This window comes from Tiliqua scincoides, chromosome 4 (genome assembly GCF_035046505.1).
Source record: "Tiliqua scincoides isolate rTilSci1 chromosome 4, rTilSci1.hap2, whole genome shotgun sequence".
Classification (NCBI taxonomy): Eukaryota; Metazoa; Chordata; class Lepidosauria; order Squamata; family Scincidae; genus Tiliqua; species Tiliqua scincoides.
The window spans coordinates 163,218,922-163,241,577 of record NC_089824.1 but is presented as its reverse complement, the minus strand read 5'-3'; the positions used below and the strand labels follow the sequence as shown (position 1 = coordinate 163,241,577).

The 22,656-nt window shown below is 42.9% G+C and overlaps 1 protein-coding gene across 1 annotated transcript in view; it reads right to left on the bottom strand.

The window, feature by feature from the left end:
- EIF2B3 (eukaryotic translation initiation factor 2B subunit gamma) overlaps positions 1-22,656 on the bottom strand; it is a 114,558-nt gene that overhangs the window by 7,940 nt on the left and 83,962 nt on the right. The window contains exon 11 of the mRNA XM_066625067.1: positions 4,157-4,260. Coding sequence (XP_066481164.1) covers positions 4,157-4,260 — 104 coding nt within the window. The remainder of the gene's footprint in view (positions 1-4,156; positions 4,261-22,656) is intronic.

The following is a 22,656-nucleotide window of genomic DNA, read 5'->3' as shown; positions in this document are numbered from 1 at the left end:
ATGCCCCAACTTAAAATTGCATCCCCAAAGCTGCAGAAGAGAAAACGTATGGCCACAAGTTGCCTGCAAGTTTCCCCCTACATGACTAACAAGTGTGTATGTGGGGGGGAGGAAGGGTAGGATTTGAACTGGAGACACATGACAAGGAGTTAAATCCCACTCTCTGCTGCCCAAATCCATATCAGCCCCCACCAGCTGCTTTTTGAGAAATACATTCAGAGTTGCAAATGTGGAACTCCCACCTCATGTCTAATTGGCCCTAATGGTCAAGTTGATAAATAAATTGATACACAATAAACTTTAAGGTGTAAGAGCAGAACTGGGGGGGGAGGGGAATGTTAGAGGGCAGGAAAGGAGAACAAATGGTTGTACAGCACTGAAAATCAACACAGGGGTTGTGATTCTGATTGCTGGCCAAGTTAAGTTAATCTATGGTGGGACCTTATGGACTCTGCCTATCAACTGAGATGAGGTACTTCCCAGAAATAAAGACTGTCCCACCCTGGAATCACTAAAGAATCTGACTGCTGGCCAAATTAAGCTCATCTGGGGTGGGGGTTTAGTCAGGGAAGAGTCTGAGTCTCCCCTAAAAACTGCTGATGTCACTGCTGTTTTGCTATTTGAGATCCACTGCTTTATTGAAAAAGATGAAGGGGGAATATGATGGCAGTCGCCAAACATTCGGTAAGGATGGAAAAATGCATTTATTCATTTATCTGAAGTATTTGTACTTCACTCTTTAGCCAACAGGGCTCCCAGGGTGGCTTACATGAAATCATTCAATGAGAACTCTACAAATGTAAAGGGGTGGGGTATGCCTCTCTGATGTGTTTTTCTCTTCTTCACAGGGTAGTTGGCATTTCTATGACCATTGTGAGAAGGGAGGGGCACAGTTCAAGTTTAAAAGGCACCAGCAGGTGTGGGTGATAATGGCGAGGGAGGAAGAGGAAGAACAATTATCTGCAAGTACAACTGGGGGATAAAAAAAAAAAACCAGTGGCTTTTTAAAACACACACACTTTACTAGTCTCTAAGAAATAAAAAACCAGTGAGTTCAATTTACAGCAGAACCGACTAAAGGTGGATAGTTGGAAGTGGCTAAGTTTGCAGACGACACCAAACTTTTCGGAGTGGTGAAGACCAGAAGTGATTGTTAGGAGCTCCAGAAGGATCTCTCCAGAATGGGCAGCAAAATGGCAGATGCGCTTCAATGTCAGTAAGTGTAAAGTCATGCACATTGGGGGCAAAAAATCAAAACTTTAGATATAGGCTGATGGGTTCTGAGCTGTCTGTGACAGATCAGGAGAGATCTTGGGGTGGTGGTGGACAGGTCGATGAAAGTATCGACCCAATGTGCGGCGGCAGTGAAGAAGGTCAATTCTATGCTTGGGATCATTAGGAAGGGTATTGAGAACAAAACGGCTAGTATTATAATGCCGTTGTACAAATCTATGGTAAGGCCACACCTGGAGTATTGTGTCCAGTTCTGGTCGCCGCATCTCAAAAAAGACATAGTGGAAATGGAAAAGGTGCAAAAGAGAGCGACTAAGATGATTACAGGGCTGGGGCACCTTCCTTATGAGGAAAGGCTACGGCGTTTGGGCCTCTTCAGCCTAGAAAAGACATGCCTGAGGGGGGACATGACTGAGACATACAAAATTATGCAGGGGATGGACAAAGTGGATAGGGAGATGCTCTTTACACTCTCACATAATACCAGAACCAGGGGACATCCACTAAAATTGAGTGTTGGGCGGGTTAGGACAGACAAAAGAAAATATTTCTTTACTCAGCGTGTGGTTGGTCTGTGGAACTCCTTGCCACAGGATGTGGTGATGGTGTCTAGCCTGGACGCCTTTAAAAGGGGATTGGACAAGTTTCTGGAGGAAAAATCCATTATGGGGTACAAGCCATGATGTGTATGCACAACCTCCTGCTTTTAGAAATGGGTTATGTCAGAATGCCAGATGCAAGGGAGGGCACCAGGATGAGGTCTCTTGTTATCTGGTATGCTCCCTAGGGCATTTGGTGGGCCGCTGTGAGATACAGGAAGCTGGACTAGATGGGCCTATGGCCTGATCCAGTGGGGCTGTTCTTATGTTCTAAGTGCCAGCTAGCCATAAAAGCAATCAGGTGACTGGGTAAATTATCCAGGGATGCTTGAAATACACTTTTCTGGAGATTCTAAAACAAGATTGGACATGTTATTTCAGACTGCAATCCTATACCCTTATCTGGGAGTAGGTTACATTAAAGTCAATGACACTTACTTCTGAGGAGACATGCACAGGGTTGCACTGTCCGGGATATATTAAATATGAAATAGTCCGCTGGTATTTGCAGGTTAGGTGAGATTAGATCATTACTGATTCCCCTTCCAACTTTAATGTGAACAAAGGAGGGTGGGAATGAGGGATGTGAAAATTTTTACAGGTGACAGGAGCGGGACATGCAGTATCCAATGGAAGAGAAAGAAATGCATGAATATCAAAGTTCTCTCAATCCAGGGCTACAGAGAGGCATTCTTGGGGGGCTGCCTCCCCTGGAAGTCCCACAAGTCTGAACAAACATTCTATGGCCAAGGATGAGCATGGCGTTCTTTTCACGGCAGAACGTCGACTACAGCGTTACTTGTTGTTTCAAAATGTAAGTCACCCTAAACCCTTTGAGGATAAAGTGGGTTAAACATCCAAGTGGGATTATGAAGAAATGATCATAATCAAAAAGCCTGCACTGTGCCTGTTTACCCCCATGAGCACTAAGTGCATTTATGTCCAAATTTAAAGACAAAGTATAGTGTAAACATCTCTGCAGCTAGGGTCATACACCCTGTATACAAATTCAGCCAGTGTTTCCATTACAGATGGTCAAAATCTACACAGCTTGAGGAGAAGAAGAAAAAATAAAGCAAGCCAACTCTTTCTACTACAAATGAATCACTCAAGGCACTGCTTTTGGCACAGTTCCCCATCCAAAAGCAAAGAACTGCCAAATCCCCCCTGCCCCCCAACACAGATATTCATTTTAAAGCCCTGGGTTGAAAGAGCAGATCATTTAGACAGCCTGTCCTTCATCAAGCAGGGTCTCACCGATTCAGATGGAGCAGTTGCCAAGTCTGTAGCACTAACTCCTTGAATCACAGTGGATCTCTTCTAAGGTATAACTGGGGCTTAAAAAATGACAACTGGTAGGGGCTTGATTCTAATGTGTTGCTTTTGGATCTAGACACAAGGCAGCATGTTGATCCTTGAAGCATCTACTAGCAGCTCTTTCACAAACCACAGAAACTGAAGTCTGTACTACACAACTCCTTTTAAAGGCACCGTTTAAAGTCGTGTCCTCTTATATTTAGCAGGGGGAGAGCAACTGTCCCTCTTCACCCCAGCACTGTGTCTCTTCCAGGGGCTGTTGCTGGTGTCTTCTCCATATTTTTTTAGACTGTGAGCCCTTTGGGGACAGGGAACAATTTACTGATTTATTTTAATATGTAAACTGCTTTGTGAACTACTCTTGTTGTAAAGTGGTATATAAATATTCTTAACAACAACTCCTCTGCAGGCTGCCTGAACCTTGTTTTACATGCATGTATGAGAGTGGGGACTTTTGCATAGCTGAAGTCAGTCCCAGATTAGTTCAACTTGGTGCCATGGGTAATCAGGAATCCTACAGCAAACATGTGACAACACAGGGATCAGGTTGTGGAAATGTCTCTGATACCTTCTCAAAAACCTGTCTCAATCCCATCCACGACCTTGCTGCATGTTTGAAAATATTCACATCATCAGTCATAACTATTTTGGCTGGCCTAGCAACCACCACCACAGCTAACTAGCAATCCCTGTGCTACCTGCGACTTTGTGTGATCTAAGTATGTTGCTCCCAATAACAGTTCCTTTTCAATGACAACTTTTATCCATAACAAGGCAAATGGGAGTTTTGCTACTTCTTGTCACTTGGGGCATGATCCCACCCTAAACAAGCCCTGTTTAAAGGAGTTAATAGGACACAATGGGTATAAAAATAGGTCCACTGTGTCTGTCAGTGTCTGTTCAATTGCATGCTAGAGACAGAATAAATCCTGGAAGGAGTGATGGATTATGGATTCCAGCCCTTTAAATGATCACTGCTTGAGTTAAAAGACAGTTCCCTTGCTTACATTTGGGTTCCAGGTGTTGACTGTTTCCAATCAAACAGTCCTTGATGTCAGTTCCTCTCTCTATCACTGCATTATGGCACACAACACAATTCTGTAGACTGCACCTGTAATAGAAACATAAATGTGGATTTAAAATGCAGCTGGGAATTAGATCAAGCACTGTAGCAACTACCTGACCCAATCACAAAAGGCCAAGGATATCAAGGAATGATGGTGGGGGAGCAGGGCAGACCCAGGGCATAAAACCTGTCTTTCTTCACATTCCAGTCCTCTCCTTTCCCAGCCTGGGGCTTAGTTGCTATGACAGAGTTCTACTGCCAGATGTCACAAAGGGTGCACACAAAAGGACAAAGACAAGACAGTTGCCACCTTTCACATCCAGGATGCTTTTCTATTTGTAGTTTCTACAGCCTTGCAGAGTTCCCCCTGCCCTTTTGTATTAGGGTAAATATTGCCACTGACTTTGTATTCATGCACATACAAATACCCTGCTATGTTAAACCAACAAAAGCCAAGGAAATAAAGCCTGGAATGCTCTCTGGTTCAGGGATTCCCAATTGGTGCAACCCTGCACCCTATTTGCTAGAATAACAATGATGCAGCCAAAATAGGAAAGGTAGACTCTCCTAAATACTGTACTGTCTTTGCAAAAGGACAATTTTAAAAAGTAGTTTTCAAAGTGCTAGAGTACAAACAAACAAGCTGTCCTCAATGCCAGTTGTCTTCAAATCATGTGCATGAGCTGCAGTATTCCTTTGCCTCTCTGTCCCTTGAGAATCCACCATTAGACAAAACACTAACCATGAGAATCAATGAAAGTGATACATTGAAAATATTCACTGACACTGAAAGCAATTTCCTTCCCATATGCATGCCATAAACACAATAAGGTATCTGGCTCTTTGCTTGTGTGTAAAATAGTGGAGAAATAGGAAAAACTGCATCTTATGCATCCAGCTATTTGCACAGATGTGATTTCATAGCAACCTACCAATCTAGGCAAAACATAAATAATTTCAGTTTCTAGTCCTCATTCACCCAGAGAATAACTGTGTACAGCTATTCAGAAACCACAAAGTATCTATGGAGAGTTTCCATTCATCAGGATTTCTATGCAGTTCACCAAACAAACATTGCATTTCTTTTCAGAAGTCAGTTTTTAAAATACCAAATTCAAAGTTCTGCTTTTGCAGTGAAAATAAATTTGGAAAAGGAAAATATGAGATATTTTGTAGTTTCTGGTTGCAGAACATTCAACAGAACCTGAAATACAAAATTCACATTTAAAAATTTTCATTTCAAATTTGCAGCCTAAGAAAACTGGGAAAACTAAATTGCTGACACTAAAGTTTACCCAGGGTAGGTTCAAATTCAGGAAAAGTTCTCCCTCTATTGGTTGCCACTGTCATTGTCCTGGGGAAATGCTGCTATCCAGGCAGACCATTATTTTTGCACGGATGCAATATAGAGAGCTTCAAATATAAAGACAGAGACCTTGACTGGACTTAATGAAAATTCACAGGGATACAACCATAATGCCCTGGGTTGCTAAGGAGATGGAATCCCATTCCAGTCATTCAATCAGAAACAGAGATTTGCAGTCAAGGCTGAAATGACAACCCTCTTTCTCTTGTTGGAGAAAAAAAAATTCTCTCTCTTTCTCTAAGGGTGCAATCCTGTGCACACTTACCTGAGAGTAAGCTCCATTGAACAAAATGGGACCTATTTCCAAGTTAACTTGTATAGAATTGAGCAGCAAAATATCACAGGGTATGGAGAGAATGGCATAAAAGGGAGATATTTTGAACAAGCAAAACTTGTGTTGCTGTTAAGTCTAACTGCCTTTCCTCTCTAACACAGGAAGCCTGCAGGGTTATGCATGATGGAGTCATCTAGCTCAGGTTGCCTTGGCAAGGCCTCTTATTGAGATGTTAATAGTGGGAAAGGCTATGTAGACAGCTCTCTCCCTTTGCTCCCTGTTCCTGCTGCAGTGACACAGCTGCTTCTTTTCCAACAGCTCCATTTACTGCATAGCAGTGATAACATGAAGACTGGCCACCCTCCTGCACAGACAGAAGGATTGGGGGAAGAAATGTTTAGTTTTCACTGGCTTGCACATCAGGAACCCATAGGGTTGTTTCTTCCTCCAGTGTCTCACAAGGAGGTAACCCCCCCAAAATTCCCACCTGGGAGAAGGCCTCCTCCAGAACACCTGTTTTGCCATCACAGGAAATTGTCGTGTTAGGGATTTGACTCTTGAAAGGTTCTTGACATCCTGACTGCTAGTGACACAAGTTTTACAGAAGTAATCAGTATCCTTTCAATATTGGTGATTTGTTCCAAGCTGCCAATGCAGGCTTGTATCTCCAATACTGTAAGAGATTTATCAGTTCAGGAGATACCTAATATAAATGCTGGCATTTGTATTTTCAAAAGTGGAGAGGCCATTGCTTTTTTTTATGTCACAAAGCTTTGGGATGTGATCTTTTCACATTGGGCAAAATCTAACCTAATTAGTTGCAAAGAAATTGCCAAATTGCTACCTTAATAAGGCTATAACATACAGCAAGAAGGGCTTTGGCAGGCACCCCCCCCTTTTTTTTAAAACATCAAGACAGCGAGGAAGAATTATGTGAAGCTCAGAAGCTAGCTCACTGCTTTGTGATTTTTAGTAGGTCTCACCAAAAATTATCACAAGATTGTTCCTGTTTGGGCTCACCTGGATAAGAAATTCTTTGAACCCACTGAATCCTAGCTGAAGCAGAATTACAGCAACAATTTCATGTTGGATGCCAAATGACAGCAAAACTAGGGAAGCATATTCTACTGCTTCAGGATTACAAAACCATACCAGGACTGGGAACATTTTAGAATTCAATCTATACAGGCAGGTTTTCAAACTCACAGCTCTTACTATGGCCCTACCACACAATAGAGCAGCTTTTACCACAGGAGTGGAAAACAAACTGATGAAGTTGAACGCATTATGTGGGTGTTCCCTTCTACTCACTGACAGATGTAATACAGCCATTTGGAAATTACTTGCAAATGCTTTTTCTGTCTGCATTTAAAAAATCAAATCATAAAGGCTGCCAACAGAAGAATTTTGAATTTGTTTAATTTCAATCTCCTTTTTATCCTTCTCCCCCAACCCAGTATAAAGAGCTAGAAATGAGCTTATTTTTGTAAAGGGTAAGCATCTCATTCCATGGCAGTTTGTTTCCCAGTTTTAAGTACTGCATTCCTGCAAGAATTACAAATATTAAATTTATTAACCCTTATAACACCTTTGATAGCAGCAAGCATATCCTGGAGAGCGGTGGTGTAGCTAAGGGGGTGCAGGGGGTAGCAGTTGCACCAGGCACCAAGCTTTAGGGGGGCAACAAGCTGAGCTTGACACTAGTGGCTACAAGGAAAGCCAAGGAAAGCCTTTGACAAGGAAAGGCTATAGCGTTTGGGCCTCTTCAGTCTAGAAAAGAGATGCCTGAGGGGGGACATGATTGAGACATACAAAATTATGCAGGGGATGGACAGAGTGAATAGAGAGATGCTCTTTACACTCTCACATAACACAAGAACCAGGGGACATCCACTAAAATTGAGAGTTGGGAGAGTTAGAACAGACAAAAGAAAATATTTCTTTACTCAGCGTGTGGTTGGTCTGTGGAACTCCTTGCCACAGGATGTGGTGATGGCATCTGGCCTGGGTGCCTTTAAAAGGGGATTGGACAAGTTTCTGGAGGAAAAATCCATTACGGGTTACAAGCCATGATGTGTATGCGCAACCTCCTTATTTTAGAAATGGGTTATGTCAGAATGCCAGATGCAAGGGAGGGCACCAGGATGAGGTCTCTTGTTATCTGGTGTGCTCCCTGGGGCTGTGAGATACAGGAAGCTGGACTAGATGAGCCTATGGCCTGATCCAGTGTGGCTGTTCTTCTGTTCTTATGTTAGTGACCAAAATTGTGAAAATCTTGGTATGTGTGAATAATACCATCATGTTATATATCATTAGAAAGGTACTTTAATGCAGAATGCAATGAAACAAACTGCACTGGAATATCTGTTTTCTATCAAAAGTTATGGCCAATTAACCAGAAAATGAAAACACAACTGTCTTGTGGAACAAAAATAGATTTGCTTAACTCCAAACTGACCTATGAGACTGTTTGTTCTGAGTTCCAATGAGATGATATTATGATACAGCATGGAACCAATAACTTTTTATTTATTTACTTAATTAAATTTGATTTTTGTCATGCGGGGGGGGGCTACAAAATGTTCTTTGACCCCAGGTTGTAGATAGATGCCTTAGCTATGCCACTGACTGGGGGGAGGCAGTAGAGCAAGTGGGTGGTGAGCTGCTGGGGGGAGGAGGTGGGTTCCTCCCAATTTTCACTTTTTAAAAAGCCTGGGTGTGATGTCACATCCAGTTGTGACATCACTTCTGGGGCAACATTTTGAGCTTGGCACGGGACTACACGATCATTAGCTACGCCACTGCTGGAGAGAATGGTTTTCAATGAGAAACATATTGTTCAGAAATGAAGAATAATTTTACACATTTTGGCAATGTGGAAATGACCATCTTCTGATCTTAAAACATGAAGAGCACACTTTATTAGAAAGCAGCAAATGATAAAGCACATGCAAAGAGACTGACACAGACACAAAAGCAGCCTTCTATGGTGATGATATTAATTCATACCCAATAGGTTCTGTACATAAAAGCTATGTTTGAGAAGCATAAACAAACTCCAGGATGTATCCAAAGAAAGTGAATTCCAGCTTTAGCACTATGGGCTTTAGTCACAACTAACGTACCAATTTCAGTGCTGTTTAATCAGGATTCACTTTCTTTGGATACAACTCATTGGGTCAGAATATAAATCCAGAAATCAAGAAAGAAAGAAATGACAAGACAGCATGGGTTGTATCCTCCAAAGTTTGGAAGGAGCACAACTTTGTCTTTTGAAGAGATCCTCTTGTGAACGAAAGGAATACTTGTGAGAGTGCAACTCTCCTTTTCTGAGCAGAAGTAGCTTTGGAAGATGGAACTGTTTTTCATCTGAACTCAAAATGCAACCCCATGTTTCCTGGGCTGAAAAACCCATAAAGCATTTTGGAATATTTTTTCTTACTTGCTGCTGCTATTTAAGAACAGTGAAATTTCAAAAAGCACTTTTCAACAAAAAACAGTGGGTGGTGGTGGATTGGGAGGCTTCAGAGGGAAAAGGGGATACATCTCCCCTTTGTAAGCCTCCAACCCTGCATTGGGTTTCCTCGGACCTGCTCTAGCTAATTCGCTAGCGCAAGTTGAGGAGAGAAAGGAGGCAGGGAGGCTGTTGTCAGAGGGGATAGGATCCAGCCAGCCATCACCTCTTCCACAGTCTCCCTGCCCCAGTTCCTCCTCGCCCTGTTTTGCCCCTCCCCGCCCCATTCCATCCTCTTCCCACCCCTCCTGCTTCCGTGTGACATAGACGGGAAGGCTCCAGAGTTCCCATTGTCACCCTGGCAGTGCACTTAGCATGCTGCCAGAGGCGCTTTACAGCTGCTTTTCGGTAGCCAGCATTGGTGGAATGCGTGTTCTGCAGTGCTCATAGGTCACAGGAATAGACTGATATACCTTTTGATTACTACTTTATGACATCACAAGATTCCATTTAGGGATTAAATAAACACACAACTAAGAAGTGAACACTTACACTGATTTCAACGAATTATTTATTCACTGCAAAGATTCTAAAGGTGTCTCCCCTAAAATTGTTGGTTGTTGTCTGCCAATTAGTGGTATGGAGCCGAATTTAAACTGGTAAAAATATTACAGAATGTAACTGGTGTAAAACCTTTAATAAATATTCTGGTAATTCAGTTAGCATGAATATCAGAGTGACACTATATATTAATTAATAGTTAGTATTTGACCAATAAGCAAAATATATGATATTCAAAAAAACTGAAGATGTGATCTATTCACTGTGATTTTTTTCTTTGATACATGGTGGAAATGCCTTGACATTACAACATACTGAGCTTACTGGGTAGAATGGTGAGAGGTATGTGTTATTTATTATTAACAGTAGTAATGATTGTAGTTGCTAAAAATGCATTTTATGAAGATAAAAGGAGAGGAGGAGCTACGTAGCCCACCCTGAGCTTCTTGCAGCCCAATCCTAAGTTTCCCTGGCACCCAGCACTACAGCAGTGCCAAAATGGCTGTCGCTGTATCCTATGGGACAGGGGAAGCTGTCGGAGGTCTCCTTGGGGTAGAGGAACATCGATTCCCTTACCCTGTGTCAAGCGCAGCTGGCCCCGATGGGTCTACTCAGATCTGTGCCAGCCCTTGCCACCAACCCTGCCCCCTACTGGGCCCGATCCACCCACTAGCCCTTCCTCCCTCTGCCCAGTTCCACCACCTGTCTTCCCCCTGCCTCTTCCCCAAAAAGCCTTCTCACTGCACTGCCTGGCAGGGATACTCACCACCTGGTGGTCGGTATCCTTCCAGCACTGAGGCCCAGCACCAATTGGTGCTGGCCTCACCACTGGGTCTCTCCTGCTGGTGCAAAAGTGCCTTACAACACTTTGGCGACACCCAGAGCTGGTGCTGCAAGCACAGCGCAAAATTTCAACAATGATGTAATGGATTGCCAAAGAATGGCATATTTAACAAATAATCCAGCAGAGATGAAACTCAGGAAAGGAAGCCAAAGTATAGAAACTCTGATGAAACATGTTATACATGTACTGAACTTTGGAAATCAAAGTATAAATATTGATATACATCTTCATAAGTATTTTTCAGTTCAGTAATACAAGTTGCATTATTTTTCTTCATGAAGTAGATTTTTCCATCCCTTATAAAAAATTTTTTTTTTTCACAATTAAGACATTTTCACAGCAACAAACAAAGAAGAGCATTTCCAAACCCACAAGAGTTTGATTTATGATTGAAATTTCAATCTGTTTGCTTGAAGCTAAGTGGATCTACTTCTGCATTTTAAGGAAAGGAAGGATTTAACAAACCCAGGTCTTTGGTACTAACACAGCCTTAGTCTTCGGAATATAAGATGTATTACTTTATTGTCCAGGTGTGGAAAAGAGAGCATTTAAGAGACTGAGGGCACAATCCTAACCAGGTCTACTCAGAAGTAAGTCCTAGTTTGTTCAGTGGGGCTTAGGAAAGTGTGGTTAGGATTGCAGCCTGACTTTAAAAGAGAGATGGGGGGGACCAAGGAGATGTCCAAAAAGGCAGAGGGGTGGTGGGGGGGGGTAGACTACAAGGATTTAAGTCTTTACAGCATGGACCACCTAACAAGATGACTCCAAATGCTACTAATTTCAGTAAGGCCGCAACCCACCCCTCCCCCCCATGCCTCCATTGTAAACAACTAATCCCAGCAGAAAACAACAGAGGGTAAAATGTACACTCATTCTGCAGCATTCCAGGACTTGCTTTATCTTTTATTTATTTTTCTAAGAGGTCAGAGATTGTTGAAGGGGGGGGAAGGAAGCCAAAGACACAGACCATCTCTTGTGTGGGCTTAAAGGAAGCTGTTTTAAAGGCGATGTCCAAGAACACACAATCTGGAGTTTTTATAGCAGAGCAATCCCAGGCCCCTCTCTTTCTCTTTCCCTCCCCCACCCCAATTTTGTGGTAAAAGCTACACAGCTTTAAACCAAAGGACAGGGTGGTCGATTGCTTCGGAAAGAAATGTAAAGAATTGGGAAATAATTCCTTTTCCTGTTGAAACTATAAATAAGGAAGGCTGATTTACACAGTGCCAGGACTGCTGACTTTCAAAGCTTGCTATCTGTCTATAAATCAACTGTGTCGAGGGAAGTTAACCCTATACTTAAAAAAAAAAATAAGCAAAGCCTCCCCCACCTAAGGTAGCATGAGTGCCAAGGAGTTGTGGTCTTCTATTCTCTTTCGTCCCAAAAAACGCAAATGAGCGAAATCAAACATTATCTGAAGGAGCAGTAAGGGAGGGTGATCAAAATCTGCAACGTTCAGCACACCAGGCACAGCCTGCAGATATGCAAAATGCAGCCCATAATTATAGGCTACCCACCAATTATTTAGGACTTGGTGATTAAAGTAATGAACAGCCATGAAGGAAAGGGAGCTTGGATAACTGAGGTCAAGACCTCAAAGTAGAGGCCTAGCCTTAGACTTGCCAACCCAGAAAGGTATGGATATCAAACACTTGCCTTGAAGCCAGTCTGCAGGCATGGAGAAGCATACCACATCTGTGCCTTTATCTGGTGCTTTTAACACCAAAATCAGCTGCTAACACAAAAGCAGCTATCCAGCATTTGGTACAAGGTGAACTGCCAACCTGGTATGCATCCAAAAGCCTTAGTGGGGGGTGGGTGGGAGGGGAGAGCAAGGGCTATACTAGTCCGAATAGTTATTAGTAGAGGTGGGTGAAAACTTTTTTTTTTTTTTTGCAGATTTCGGTGTTTTCCAAAGTTAGAAGTGAAGAAAGCAGTGTTGTGTTTTTATTCCAAGGAAGCATTTTTATACATTATAACTGCTTTCAAAGTGTACTTGGTAGGTGATATAGGTGGTATAGTGCCAGCAGATGCAGTCACATGTATGTAGAAGCCTAAGATAATTTTTTTTTTGCAAATTTTGCATTTTTAACAAAAAAGAGAAACGCAGAAAGCAGCATTATGTGACTTTATTTCGTTATCACTGAAAAAAAAAACCCACCTCTAGTTATTAGTGCTATATGGTCAATATTTTATTGCTGGAGACATGCATTTAATACATGCAAACACTGTGGTGAGTGCCTGCCTGGGGAGTGAGGACCAGACCAGTAATGTGGCTATTTGCAGGACTGATGGCAAGAGATCCATAAGCCACGAAGGTCAAACTTTTGATTGTAATCAGCCCCCCTCCTCCAAATTGATCTATGGAGTTCAATACTCCAAATTTGAATGGAGGATTTTTCACCCTTTAAATTCAAATGGAGTCTTCATACTCCAAAATTCAACCCAATGACTCTTGCTATGGACAGCAGATTCAGTATTGTGTGACCACAACCTTCTTTTAGGGACTCCTAACTTTGGGAAAAACAATTTAACAAAAGAAATGGTCCTCATCTATCCCATGATGAAGCTTAATTAAGGCATCTAATGAATCAACTGATCTCCAAACTTCCTGCCACACCCTCAATTGGGTGAGAAAAGTAAAGGCAGAATCCAGCAAGGGTCCTGAGCTAACTCAAGAGGACCCCCTGATTGTCAATCCACCTAGAAGCCCATAGTGTAAACATCTATAAAAACCCCAGGCTTAGAGCTTAGTGTTGTTCATTCCCCCTTTGCCCACTGCACCCTGCCTTGCTGTTGGAGTATTAACTTGCTGGTACTGTGTCATGTCAGTCCCATTCCAGCCACTATCTAAGAACCAACATGCCGGCTGGTACCTGGGGTCAGTTCTACCTTCTGGAGTATACCCAAAGCTGCTGAGCCAGCACAGGTTAGTCAGCTCATCTTGTGGGCTACTTCTCTCTCCCTCTCACTCTCCCCAGGCACACTGACTCTTCAGGAACTGCAGCTTGGCTCCCTTGCGCGGATCCCTACAAGGCTATTGCTTTCTTGCATGTTAGGGTTTGCTTCATCTCTCTCTTTCTGTTTTTTAAAACCCTCTTTGCCAGGGAGACCGGCTTGCTGACATGGCCCCTGTAATGCAACACTCTCAAGGCCAGCAGAAAAAGGAACAACAACCTTGGTCTGCAGTTCAGCCTTGCTAGAGGCCCACCAAAGCCCTGCTAACTTTTCCTTGTTGTCTTCTGTTAGTCACATTAACTGCCTGCTTAGTGTTTGTTGCTTTCTTATCTGTGAATGCTGTGTGGTGTGTGTATTGTTTCATTTCGCCAATATCCTCCATTCTGTTTTGGATCTGACAGGCTAAATTGCTGGTGCAGGTCCACCTCAGTGTTATCCTCATAGCCCTGGCATAGAAATCACCATATTCTTTTCACTGGCTTTGTGCCCAATAAAAACATTCAATCACCCTTCACCCTTGGACAGATGGAAGATTGCATTGAGATTGGTTACTACTGGAAACTGGTTTCTCAAAGTCAGAATTGCTGATTGACCTTACCAACCTTCCTGCTAACAATCTGATCAGCTTTGGGAACAGGCAGGCTGTTGACATGAGTAATCCTACGTGATCTCCAGCACAAGCGCAGAGCTATGCCACTTTCTGGTTTACAAAGGAGCAGGAAAATAATGAAGCAGCAGGAGTAACAGCATGTAAAACCTTTGGCCAAATATGCCTCATGACTCAAATGAAGACCTATATGCAGAGGCGTAGCTAGGTCATTTGACACCCGGGGCCCATAAATTTTTGTCATCCCACATGACCTAAACAATATAATTAATAAATAAATTAATTCACTTTTTATACCACCCTTCCTCTAAGCAGCTCAGGGTGGTGTACATGGTTCCTCCCCTTATTTTGTCCTCACAACAACCCTGTGAGATAGATGAGACAGAAATAGTAATAGTCATGACATGGAATGAATAATAATAATGGCCAGAAAAACAAAAGGAAGTGAATATTTCCCCACAAGCAATGGATGAAATTCTGCCTCAAATGGTGTATAACATGATGGTATTATTCCTAAAAGCCACGATTTCCAGAATTTTGGTCACTAGGGTGTCACCCCTCCCCCCCATGTCTCATTGGCCTGTTTTGAGTTAAGGCAGTGGTTCTCAAACTTTTAACACTGGGACTCACTTTTTAGAATGACAATCTGTCCAGGACCCACTGGAAGTGATGTCATGGCTGGAAGTGATTGCCATGCAATCAAGAAAAATAAAATAATTATAAATAAAGAAAAACAGACAAATAAGGGGAAGCCAGCCCTGTTTCACCAAGTAAATTTTCTCTGTAGCCTGCCTGCAATAACAACCCCCTTCCCCCACAAATAAATCAGTGAGATTTTCAGCCCTCCCCAGTGCCCACCGTATCAGCTCAAGCCACTGGTTTATTCTTTGGGGGGGGGGGGTGCTGCCTTCTGGAGCATTTGTTGAGCTCCACTTTCATTAGATGGGGACCATGCAGCTAGCCTTGCATTCCTTTTTGCCTGACTTGACCAGGAGCCAAGGCACATTTGCTTACTCACGAGTAAACATGACCATGTGGCTTACTTTCGCTTTCCATATGGCTCAATACATTCCTCTGCTTGGAGGGAGGGACTTCCTTCTTGGATGTTTTTGGGGGGCTGCTTTCATGGCATAGGAACCATTCTGGTGTCATTGGATTCCTCTCAGCCTGCCCTTCCCGATGAACTATGGCAAGTTCACCTACTCACATGTAAGCACACGATATGGCTCAGTTTCATTTTCCATAGGGTTCAATGCATTTTTTTGTTTCTGGATTTTTGGCCATAATGTTTGATGGAAAGGAGATAACTCAATCCCATTTTTTTGCACTGCAGTCCGCTGGACATTCCGCATCCAACGGTATATAACATGATGGGGTTACTTGTAACCTCCGCAATGTTGGGGCATTTGTGGTATTACACTCCCCCAAGGGTGGTACCCAGGGCAGACCGCCCCCCCGCCAGCTACGCCACTGCCTATATGGAGTTCTTCTTGCCATCATGCGCCACAACACCAGACAGTGTCATTGAGGAGAGTTATTCCAAATTGTGAAGAGACTGTATAACCTTACACATCACCCTTTTGATAAGTTTCAGTTGTTGCCCAAGGATATTTACACAGGGGGGGGAGGATGAACAGACTTGTCAAACCAAGTTTCGCTTGCTTATTTCCCTGCTAATAAATGAGTTTATCTACACGTCTGTTTCAGTCACATATATCTACTGTATTACAAAGATTGTGCCCCTGGAGCAACTTATCTCTGATCATTGACCACAATGGAAAGCATTTTTACTCCTCTTTGCATAGCTAGATAATTACTTTTTAGAATGTGTCCCATAGACTTCCAGATTGGTTCTGGAACATTGAGCATTCATTACATTACATTACATGCATATATTCTCTCTCCCATTTTTTTGCAATTCTCCTGAAGAGCGGTTTGATGCATAGGAAGGATGGTACAGTATACAGCAGAATATTTATACATCTGTTCTAGAAGATTAGATGTTTTTTTCCTTGGGTGTGAAAGCAACAAGTATAATTTTTTTTTACTTCAACATTTTGCTGAAACCCATAGTACAGAGGTTCCCAAACTGTGGCTCCAGGAACCACCAGTGAGTTGTGAGCCAATTTTGGGTGGTTTGTAAAACTGATAGGGCAGATTTAGGCTATATACATCAAGGGTTAAACAAGCAGTTACTTGGGGAGTATTGCTGCCCAAACATGATTATAGCCACACCCCTTGGCATTTATAAAACAGGCAGCAGCCTCTAAGATAGTAATCTTCAACCAGTGTGAAGTGGCACATTGGTGTGCTGTGAATGGTCCATAGGTGAGACACAGTACTTTGGGGGAGGGTAATTTATTAGTAAGGCCATTGGGGATGTGAGCCCCTGGCCAGCAGTGTGGTGTGCCTTTTAACTGTCAAAACACTGATGGTATACCTTGAAAATTCTAGCACCTTTTCAGTGTGCTGGGAGATGAAAAACATTGAAAATTGGTACTCTAGGGCTTCTAAAAAGTTTGGGAACCATTGCCATAGTACATTGTCCCATCCAAGACAAGAGCTTTTGCACAGAAATAACAACTAATATGTAACGCAGCAACACTAAACACCCTCACCTTCCATTCCTACATGGAGTACTTTCAGGTTTCACTAGTCAAAAATAGCCTTATACGGGGAATTACTCACTCAAGGAGGCAATTTGTAGTGCTTTTCAGACTCCAATGTGTGTCTGCTTCCTTGAGACAGGTTGAACCAGCCTGCAGGGCTTTGTGTGGTGTGTGTGTGGGATTGGGGGCGGGAGGGAAATACTTTAAATTGACTTTATCAAAGAAGTGCTTCTTTCAATAAGCAGTTCTGTGGCACCCTCCAGTGTAAAGCACATTATGCAAAACAAGGAGAGATGGGGGAAGTTGGTACATTTGACTCAGTTCTTCAAGTTGGGACTTGGTCTTTTGGCAGTACAGTAGGAAGAGATATTGTCACAAAAAGCAACCTACTCCTGTGGGCATTCCCATGAGCTCATGGGCTCTGGGCAGCATTTCTGGGTGGTCTGCTGACTTTGATCTTCTCTAACAGCAAAGGACATGCACGGTGTCAAGAAGCAACATTCTCTATGCCTGTAACGTAGTGCAGGGCTCATCCTAGAGCTCCTTGGGCAGGGTTGGCTAGGACCAATGCCAAAGCAAGCAGTGTGCTGGCTGCTTCTTGTCTTTCTTTGGCAACAGCCACTTTGGATTTAAATGTTAATCTTTCATGTATAATATTTCTGCAGTTGTAGCCCTTTCTAACAGTGGACACCCTCTGCAGAAACTCTTGGAATATAGACTCTCGGTCTCCAAATTGGTGGTCCCTCATTTCGGGGGCAAATGCTTTTCCCAGAGCACCAGCCAAATTCTAGTTCACATTAATGCCAGAGCTCTCTGTTTGGGCTGTGCTGCTTGACTTATTGTAAACAGCCCTGCTTGTGTCATCCACGACTTAGCACTGGATAAATGTAGTCTGCACAAGCTGGTCCTGTACGATAGGCGTACACCACATATATCCCCATTCAGCAAGACATTGAAGGAGCACACTGAAATGTGCACACTGAAATGACGTTTTTTAAGGATGTGCCCATGTGACAGTTATCTTAAGAAGCAGACCACCATAACAGAAACATTTGATGATCACTGCATGAGCTCCAAGTTATTTGCAGCTTTGCAAACTACAGGGTTGGAAACAACTTCATTTTCTCAGGCCTTCTCATGAGGGATTGTGTTGTAAAATACATTTTATGATGCCACACAAATATTGCTTTGGCAGCAGGCTTGCTCTCTTACACGTGTAATATAAGGTGGGGGGGTGGGAGGGAGAAAGCTTCTGTGCCGTACCCCTATAAATCCCGAATACCACCCTGGGCTTAATTAGAACTTTCTTCAGATCGCTCACAACTTTGTACATCAGGTGCTGATTTGGCACAATCGAGGAAACAACCCATAAACTTCACAATCAATCTGCAGTTAGCAGCCAGCTCCTCTTGTATCGCTTAGTTTTTCTTTTCCTCCCTTGTACATATTCTCATAGAAAGTAGCACTAAATTGGAGACATGTGGTAGACGGCAGCGGGGCTTAACTAGACACATGTGGTTTTCCTCCCAAAAAGGCTGCTGCAAGAACAATGAAGTGTCTCTGCATCATCCACCAAGACAGGTAACTTGGAATTTTAGACATACCTCCGTGTAGCAGCTCACTTCCTCCACGGGACTGGCTGGAGGAGGTCCCAATCTAAACATCTTAGCCTTGAGATTTATTTCAAATAATAGCTCATTTAGGCTATGGGTAAATCTTATAGCATATTCCCACCACCCACACCCACCCCTTTCAAGATCCTCACCATCTTTTACTTCTCATCCAGGATCCCCCCTTTAACTCCTTGATTTCTCTGTCACTCACTGCATTGATCATTTAAGATTCATACCCAAGTGGCAAAGTGCATGAAGCAAGATGAGGCAGATTTTCCACACTACTCAGAGCAGCACTGTGGCAGGCACACCTGAATTTTGGAGCACAACTCACTGGAATCTCAATGGCAAATCCTACCTAGGTGCAGAAAACATCAGGAGCTGCTTATGCAATTCTTATCTGTTGCAATATAGCTTTGAGCACAAGCAGTGGCGTCACTAGGGTTCGCGTCACCTGGTGCGGGATGCCAGCGCATCACCCCCCATGCAGTGGGCAGGGCAACACTCCAGGTGGTGGGCGTGGTGATGTACCATCACTCTGCCCCCACTGGTTTTTTGGCTGTACCTTTTGATAAAACAAAGATAGAACACATTCTGCATGAAATCGCACATTGATTGATATATAACATGATGGTATTATTCCTCCAAACTGTGATTTTAGTAATTTTGGTCACTAGTGATGTCACACACACACACACACACACACACACACACCCAGGGTGTCAACTTACTAACACATTATTGCAGCAGTTATCAAACTTTTAGGACTGGGACCCACTTTTTAGAATGACAATCTGTCCAAGACCCACCAGAAGTGATGTCATGGCGGAAGTGACATCATCAGGTATTATACTAAGTATAAATAATTAAAGTAAAATAAATAATTAAATAAGCAGAAGCCAGCCCTGGTCCACCAAGTGAACTTCCTCTGTAGCCTGCCTGCAATTACAACCCCCTCCAAAATCAGTAAGGTTTTCAGCCCTACCCAGTTCAATTTAAGAACTTCTGTTTAAACCAGATCACTGTCAGGATCCACCTGGCTTTGCAAGTCTCAAACAAGTTCACCTTATCAGCTGAAGCCTCTGTTTTGATCCTTTTTATGGGGGGGGGGAGGCTGCCTTATGGAGCATTTGTTGAGCTCCAGTTCCATCAGATCTGGACCATTGTGGTGGCTTCACATTCCTCTTTGCCTGGCCTGACCACCAGCCAAGGCACATTTGCTTACTCGTGAGTAAACGTGTCAGTGAGGCTTAGTTTTGCTTTCCATAGGGTGCAATATATTCATCTTCTTGGAGGGTAGAACTTCCTTCTCAGGTGTTTTTGGGGGCTGCATTCATTGGATCAGGACCATTATGGTGTTGTTGGATTCCTCTCAGCCTGCCCTTTTCGACGGACTAAGGCAAGTTTGCCTACTTGTGAGTAAACGTGTAATACGGCTCAGTTTCACTGTACATAGGGCTCCATGCATTTTTTGCTTTCTGGTTTTTTGGCCATAATGTTTGATAGAAAGGAGATATTTCACTCTGGTTTTTTGCATTGCACTCTGCTGGAAATTCTGCATCTAACTGTATATAACATGATTGCACTACTCCTAACCACCGCGATTTTAGCGTGTCACCCCCCAGTGCATGTCACCCCCCGTGTGCGTCACCCTGTGCGGCCCGCACCCCCTAGTGACGCCACTGAGTACAAGAACTTCCCCTGTGCATTATAGCCTATGTTAATTAATAGGAGGGGATGCCACTGGGATTTCCTGTCCCAGATTGCCTACTCTGTTCATACACCCCAGGCTGTCTTGCAAGCCTCCCACAGAATACCTCAAATCTCAGTTTATTATGAGATACCAAGTTTTTAAGTCGCTAGGTCTTCAAAACTCACTTCTGAGCCCCTGCACATAATTTTACCCTCTCTTAGTCCCCAAAACAACCCGGTTCAGTGATTTGGTAATTGAATGGTGCCAAATTTGCAAAAGTGAAAACGAAGAGGTATGGGGTTATTACTGAACAACCAGCTCCAATTTTATATTGTACTGTACAATATAAAATTGTGAAATTGAAGCTTTGCCACAGTGCACATCGGTAAGGAGAAAAGCAGAAACTTCTGGTTTGAGGCTCCAGCCATGTGCGCATGTGTGTAAGGGCTCCCAATGGCTCTTCTCCTATACAAAGACCCATGTATGAAACAGGGTAGAGATTAACAAAAAGTGGAGAATGATTCTATCATGGAAGAAAATGGGGTTGCGTAACTTGGAAATGTTGGCTGATGGTCCCTAGTGTAGCAGTTGAGAGTTGATTTCATTGTGAAATGTCAAAGGATATATTTAGATACCATGAACGGAGTCCAATGTGGGCTTTTTCAGGCTAGCTTTAAACACACAAAAAACATGTATGTGATTGAACATTCCTGGGTTTTTCCCCAGATCCATTATCATGCAAGAACTCCATGATTCCACTTGTCAAAAACTGGCCTGGAGAGATGTTTGTTGGTTGACAAAAGGTTGGTTTTTAATACCTCTAACCCGATAGATCAACCATGTGGCACAGAGGCAAACATTTTGTATGCAGATGTAACCAGCTTAAAGCCATGGTTTTTGGGAATGCAGCCGAGCACATCTAGTATTGGAGTAATATATTCAAAATAACAGTGACTAAATCATACCAGTGAGAGCAAAGATCCTGCCAAACATGTTCTTGTTACCAATGACATCAGTTTTATTCTGATGACATCCAATGCTACTTTAAAAACTTGTCCTCTGGCAAGCTAACTTCCCAGATGTGCTGTGCATACCCAAGATAGGCAAAGCATCTTAGTGCTGTAAGAACTGGGCTATAAATTCCCTGTTATGAAATGCTATTGTCTTCTGCTCATCTTACAGTACCAAATGGAATACAAGCGCCCCCTTATCAGCAGGGGATGAGTTCCCCCTGCAGATCTGCAGAACTGTGGATATAGGGAAACTCTGTCTCTGCAGCCCCCACACATCCTCTGTGCTCATTATCTTTGTTTATGTAGTTTACAGTCACACGAAGGATTGTGGATCTTGCTTTATCCAAATGCTGAGCAGAAATCTTACAATGAGGACAAGCAGGTAGGAAGCCTGCATGCTAGAGGGAACTACTCAGCAAATGTTAACAGCATATGCCAATAAAGGTTGTGAAGTGTGAAATGTTAACAGTAGGCAGGGGCAAGGGTAACCACAGATGCTGGGGGTTGCCTGTACTTTAAAACATGGAGATTTTAAAACTGAGAATAATTCTAGTAAATTGTGTAGCATCAAGGCAAGTAGCAACAGAATCCCTTTTCAAAGAGTTGGTGGAGCATGTGACTAGACGTTTAGTCACTCCTATTAAATGATGCAGTGATGATCTGTCAATTGAATATCCCAGAGGTGTTTCTTCCGCATTCCATTTACCCAGATTTCAGTTTTTGACATGCAAGACCTTGATGTTTCCATTTTACCACATTTTTCCCAACTCCAACAAATCTCAAAATTAGCCGCACCGCAACTCTTTACAGCTCTAATGCACTCTCATGCCTTCCAGTCTTGGTCCCCTCTAATAACTGCAATCTAAGACATTTGGAAAGATGCACCATGTTCCAAATTGGAGCTGTTCTCTGCTCAACATTGCTCCTAAGCTGCGATATCATTGTTCCCTCATCAATCTTTGGACAAGGGCAAATTTATACAAAAGAGTGTAGGTGTAGATGTTACATTTCCCACAAATATGGGAAATTTGCCAGTTTGTGAGTGTAGCATTTAGGTCAACTCAAAGATTTAGATAGGCTAGTTCAAAATTTCTAAATTCCACATGAGGCACTGATCATTTCCTAGTATTTTGAAGTAGTCCTTTCTCTACTGTAGGTTCTCCCATGTGCTTCATCTTCCCAAGCTTATGTTGAAGGATGTGTGCTTGGGATAGACCAATGATGGCAAACCTTTTAAAGACCAAGTGCCCAAACTGCAACCCAAAACCCACTTATTTATCGCAAAGTGCCGACACGGCAATTTAACCTGAATACTGAGGTTTTTGTTTAGAAAAAAATAACTCATACATTAACATCTTTGTGCTGCTTCCCTCAGCCTGTGCTGTGCAGTGTAGAGTGCTGGCTAGATGGCTGGTTGGCTGTATGAGCAGCTGGAACATAGGAACATAAGAA